Source organism: Tinamus guttatus, unplaced genomic scaffold (assembly GCF_059628265.1).
Source record: "Tinamus guttatus ecotype Peru unplaced genomic scaffold, ASM5962826v1 Tinamus_guttatus_pri_ptg000753l, whole genome shotgun sequence".
Classification (NCBI taxonomy): domain Eukaryota; kingdom Metazoa; phylum Chordata; class Aves; order Tinamiformes; family Tinamidae; genus Tinamus; species Tinamus guttatus.
The window spans coordinates 820,270-826,269 of record NW_028289287.1 but is presented as its reverse complement, the minus strand read 5'-3'; the positions used below and the strand labels follow the sequence as shown (position 1 = coordinate 826,269).

General features: G+C 36.8%; 1 protein-coding gene across 2 annotated transcripts in view; it reads right to left on the bottom strand.

The window, feature by feature from the left end:
• Positions 1–399: 399 nt before the first annotated feature.
• The window catches only part of VWF (von Willebrand factor), a 126,512-nt gene continuing 120,911 nt past the window's right edge, over positions 400–6,000 (bottom strand). The window contains exons 49-51 of one of the 2 annotated variants that reach the window (XM_010225239.2): positions 5,904–5,943; positions 1,998–2,095; positions 400–748 (exon numbers count right to left, since the gene is read on the bottom strand). In XM_010225239.2, coding sequence (XP_010223541.2) covers positions 560–748; positions 1,998–2,095; positions 5,904–5,943 — 327 coding nt within the window. In that variant the 3' untranslated portion in view covers positions 400–559. The remainder of the gene's footprint in view (positions 749–1,997; positions 2,096–5,903; positions 5,944–6,000) is intronic. The other variant, XR_015914061.1, reaches the window with a different exon arrangement.

The following is a 6,000-nucleotide window of genomic DNA, read 5'->3' as shown; positions in this document are numbered from 1 at the left end:
TTGCAGAAAAATATTTGATTTCCTAACCCATAGTCAGTATTGGTTATGTACCAAGAACAAAATCCTGCTGCGAACTCTTAAGTCTTATGCCATAATTGCCATACTCCCTGATGATGATGTGGGGGAGGGTAGGAGGAGATAATGAACAAAGCTAAAGACCAAAAAAATCAAAACTCCACAATGCGTCACTCAGATCTGGAATGGAGAATGCAAATGTAGTAGTTATGAAGACAGCATTAAATGCTTTGAAATACATTCTTTCAATAGAATAAATTGTTCCTGCTACTGTGGCATAAGCTTAACAACATGAATAATTTTTCTTGGTGAAGATCAAAAGTAGCAACATAATCTTAAATATCTCTTTTATATACTGTCCAAAGAATACTCTGAAAATTATGCTCCATTGTGCTAGTAAGTTTTATTGCTTGCTATGTTGATACAATTAGTTATTCAGAAATCTACTGGATAAAATAGTCTACAGAGAGAAATGGAGGCTTGCATTGTAAAGTTCCTAGGTCAAGGAACTCGAAGATTAAATGAACTGGCTTCTTGGAAATAATTAGTCTGTGCACTTCCGAGAACGGCACTCACACTGAGAGGCAGAAGGAATGTAATGCTGCACTACTGTGCCATTGGCACACTGTAGTGGGACCATGACCATGGTGGTCTGAGTGGCTGTGCAGCAGCTGCACACATCTTCCCATTTGCCCATTTGAATGGAGTATCTGGTATTGCTTCCACACTTACCCTAAGAGGAAAAAGAGATACAAATCTTCAATAGCAGTAGACCTCAATAATACCAGAATCCAGATTCTTCTCTTGGAAACAACCATGGACTTCCTTGACGGAGTACAGTGTTTTGCTGTAAAACTCAAATATGTATGAATTTATGGCTAAAGACCTAATTACCACTAACCTGGTGGACAGGAGAAGAGGGTAACAATTTTCTTTTGGAAGATAACTATTTTCTGTTGTTCTTAAAGCTCCCCCTCAGTGTAAGTCAGTCTTGCATAATAGCAAATGGGAGCCCTTATCCAGTTACCTATTTGAAAACTCTTTACATATGTGGTCTCAATACTTTTCCTCCTGTTTCTGTTCTTTTTCCAGTAGTCACAGGAAAGGGAAAGGCACATTTTGCCTACATCTCGAGCTAAAGATGACACACTCAGGATCAGGCAAAAGCCAAACTTCCTGGCTGTCTGTCCTTGTATAACTTGTGTATAAAGGCCATATATTGTACTTGTATAAGGCATGGCTATTTCAAAATGAGCTGTTATCCTGTTACTGTTGTTCTGGGGAGAGAATGCCCTTTTTGGTTCCCAGTGTCACAGGGACAGGAACATCTGGAAGGATTGTTATGTTTAAGTTTTTTTAAGTTCTCTATTATCTCTAAGGAGTGATGGGCAACAAAATGCCACAGCATTCAATTTTTAATCCAATTACATCTAAATATAATATATTTAATCCAATTATAGAAATACAAGAAAAATTCAGAATACAACAGTCTAGTGCTCAGGCGAAAAGAGAAGTTATATCAATCACAGAACTCAATCTCTGGTAAAACATTGGGCTTCTAAATACTGATTTAGATCTCATAACCCAAATCTAGAGCCTAAAGAGAGGTGTGTGAGCTTAACCTTACACTCATATCTAACAAAACTGTTTCACTAATATTGAGATGAAAACTCTCTTCTTTATAGAAAGTCCTAACAAAGTCATTTCAAACACATTCATCTGTATTAGAGGCAAAGGCTTTGTGCCCTAATGTGTCTTTTTTTTTTTCTTTTTGTATGGCTTGAATGGGGAAAACTCAACATCACCAAATTACTTTAGGAAATTAGTGCCAAGGAGTTTCACACAGTATAAGCCAATCTATGAGAAGGGCAGAAAGCATTTGCTGAATTGAAGCCCTGAGCAAGCCAAAGCCTCCCTCTGCAAAAAAAATAAAGGGTATGAAAGAAGGTGAGTGGACGCTTCTTTTGTTTGTTTTACCTTACCTCACAGTGAGAAATAGGCACTTCCTTTTCTGTTATGCATCCATTGATATTTCTGTACTGCAATCTGTTACTTACTGGTCGACATTCTTCTTTCACACCTATCGAATTAAAAATAAATAAATTTTGGCAATACTGACAATTGCTGAGAGACAAAAATCCTTCCCTTTTCCTTCTTTTAAGTTTGAAATTGTTAGCGGTGAGATGTCACTACTGACAAGACTCCTAACAGGAGAATAAGCTTTTTTCTATATAATAATTAATGTAGAGCAGTATGAATACACCAAACTACAGTTTTAAGATTCCACTTCAGATTAGAATTCCTCTCATTTCTTTTTGATTTGCTGATTTATTTTAAAGATGGAAAACCACCTCATATCTGCCTTGCTGCCTTTAATCATTGGTTTCCATGGTAGTTTGTTTTTCTGTTTTTTGTTTTTGTTTAAAGACAGTTCAAAAGTACATTGTTCATTCACCTCATAGATAGTTTAACAAGATACCACTATCTTTGTGGGGGCTATGTAGGTGTAGGAGATGGCCAAGAAGCAGCATATAGGTACTTCATGGATTTTTAAGAGGTTAATTTCAAAGGGTGTGAGTGTATTTATTTCCTTGATATTCCTCAGTTACAACTGCCAAGAAGCAAGATACAGCCATTTTCCATTAATTCATATCTGATATGTCATTCATTATGAATCTTGATAAGCTTCCAAGTCAAAGAATGGAGAGGGTTGCATTTTTCCAATTAACTTAGAGTGCCATATATCAGTTTGGGGGCAATCAGATGCAAATCCAGTGAGTATTTTTTATTTTGTTTTTCCACTTTGTCTTTGTTATTCTTGTTGGGTTATACGATAAAAAGGCTTGTCTAAACACACACAGAGGAACAGTGATGGCAAGCAGAGAAATCTCCATGTCAGCGGGAATTTTGCTCCTATTCTCAATGGCCATGGAATATGCTAATATTGCTGGTAGTTTTTGCAATTAAATATATTTTTTCTTTTCTTTTTTTCTTTTCAAATCAACATGAGAGGCAGTAGGGATGGATTTGATATGTGTGCAAGGTGCAAGTTCAGGGAACCTAGTGATCATTCTCTGAGAAGTAAGGTTGCTGTGGCCCATAAACTGTGGTCATGGGCAGTGATTCTGTTCCTCCACTTTCTTTGCCTGTTGTCTGGTATTGGAACTGGACTTCATTATTGACGTGTTCCCATACAGACTAATCCAGAATATCTGTTCTGAATGCTCTGAATATTTTGATCCTACTGTCTAATGCTTTGTAAAGGAGCTAATACTTTTTAAGCAATTGCTTTAGCACTGCAAGCAGCTATTCTTTATAGTATTAATATAATTCAGTGCCTCCATTTAAAGATAGTCTCTAGCTAATCAATGGAATATTTTTGTTTAAATGAATACTGGACTATTTTTTACATACAAAAAAAAATCAGAGAGCTTATGGAATTCAGCAGGCCAATTGCAAACTATGCTGATGTATAAATTGAAGATAAATGTTATCTATCTTCCTAGCTGCAAACATAGTTGTCAATACCTTTTTCAAGGGAATGTGAGTTTTAGATTGTTCGCCTTGCTAGGGCTTCACATTCCATCTGAAAATAAACCCTGAGTTTGAAAAGTGTTTCTGACTTCAGGGCTGGAATTGCCAATTATCATTTAATTATTTCATCACTTCAGTTGATAAAAATTCTCCAACTAGAAGCAATACACAGGTCAGCACAACAGCTAACAAACAATCCCAAGCAAAATCAATGTCATCAGGCTCAACACAGTTTCCTTGACTTTTTGAACCCCATTTATTGACTTGTTGCCCAGTTACTTCATTTTCTATTTTTTTTGAGTGTGTGTAGAGTGTGCCCTGCTTTATAAAGGCAAGTGCACATAATAGGATACATGCAGTTGTGATCAGTTGGAAGTAATGCAGATACAACGCCCTCTTTCTGAAATGGAAAGAAAGAGAATATCCTTTGCAAATAATCAGATCCTCTGCTACTACCACAAACTGTGATGACAAGACAAAACTTGATCAGCTGTTTGCCCCTGCATATTTAAAATCCAGAACAATGCAGTGGGCACACTAACAAACTCCAATAGCCAAAGCGTGCTTTAAATAGGGAAGGCTGCTGATAGATAAACTGTCTCAAGTCCTGGGAAGATAATGTAACCTATATTTAAGCTTCTGTGGCCATGAGAAATTCATTATTCTCTTATCTTAAAGAACTTAAAGAATACTTAACAATACTTTGCCTTTACAGTAGCTTTGCCAAAGTTTGGCTTTCTCAATAACATATTCAACAGACTGCATATCATTACTCAGTGTCCTGTTGGAATTTCAGGCTTGGGTACAACATAATTAAAGGGGAGAGCCTGATATCTAGCGGTATCTATCTGTTCAAAGCCACGTGTCAATCACTGTTTCTTTTTCCACATATGCATCCATTAGTACTTGTGTTCTCTTGGCTGGACAGCTTATTGCTGGATGATCAGGCTTTGTATAAAATGCTCAGCTACAATACTCAGTATATGCACAAACACACATTCTGGCAAAACTCTACTGGAACAGGGTTAATTATTTGTGTTATTACTTTCCACCGATCTTGACTACAGAGCTGCATGATACTTGAGCTCAATAACTTTAAATTAAATTCAGCCCTGGCATATGTTGACTTCTGCTTTATCGAGGGACCTAAATTTAGAAGTGACCAGGCATTAGACTGCATTGTAACATGGCACCTTTCAATTTCAGGCTGCATTCAAGCAAATATAATCAGGAAAGAAGATTTGAAAGCCCATGCTACATGGGCTTGTTTGTGTGTAATATATTTTACTTTGATTAGTTTGCTTTTGCTGCTGCAGGGGGAGATATCACTTTTACTGTAATATACCTTAAATATGTGCATTAAACTGTGCCTATTTGGAACTGGCACAATTGCAACTCAATTTCAGGAACAGATACAATTAGCAAAGTCACTCATCTTTTAAATGTTAAAGTTGATTTGTATTAACAGTTTATTGACAATATTCTTTACTTGCACCCTAGTCAACCAAACTTGTCAACTAATTTACCTGGCTGAGCCATTTGATGACAGCCTGTCTCAGTAGCTTTCTGACTTCTCTTTCTTGAACAGGAACTCAGTGATTATATAGACAGTCAATGGCAGCAAACACTTGTGGAGTTAACTTCCTTCATCGGGATATGATTACAGCAGTTATTGCGGCAATGTATTAATGGGTTTCTCTGCTGGCCATCTTTTATTTATTCGCACAGGCATAGAGCAAAAAAGAGATGATAGAGGGCAGGAAATGTGTTGAGATTCTGAATCCAAACTTGCAATGCTTCCTCATGTACACAAACTTCCTACAACTGTAGCCTGACAGTCAGATTATCAACAATGTAGGAGTGGCAGGACTCATTTTCAAAATGCAGAGTTTAAGACACAGTCAAGCCAGCCACTTTGATATGCATTTCCCCACTCCTTTTTGGTTATTGCATTATTCACAGCAACTACATTACTTTCACCAGCTGTTTTTACTAAATACATTTTAAGGCCATTTGTTATTCAAGAAGTGGCTGTCTCAGCTATTCAGTGTCGGGTTATGTGGCTGTCAACCACTGTGTTTGATACCATAGATGAATAAAATAAACATTCATAATTAACATCGGAATGACAGTACATACTGTCAAGGTGGAGGGTGTCTATTTCTTTCCAAATACTTTCCAAATACTTTCACACAAATCAGAGAGGGAATTTGGTGGTTTATTTTGACTGCATTCTTTAATTGTCTAATATAAAGTCCCATGGGTAACTTAGCTCACTACCCAAGGTACCCAGGAAATGTACCCTACTACATTTTCTGCAATTTCCAAACAAGTCTTACATGTACAATACTTACATGTATCACAACAGGTATTGCTAATTTTTGCAATTTTGCCCTAGAATAAGAAAAAAGAAAAAAATAAACACTTTTACTTAGGAGCAACTCAAACTCA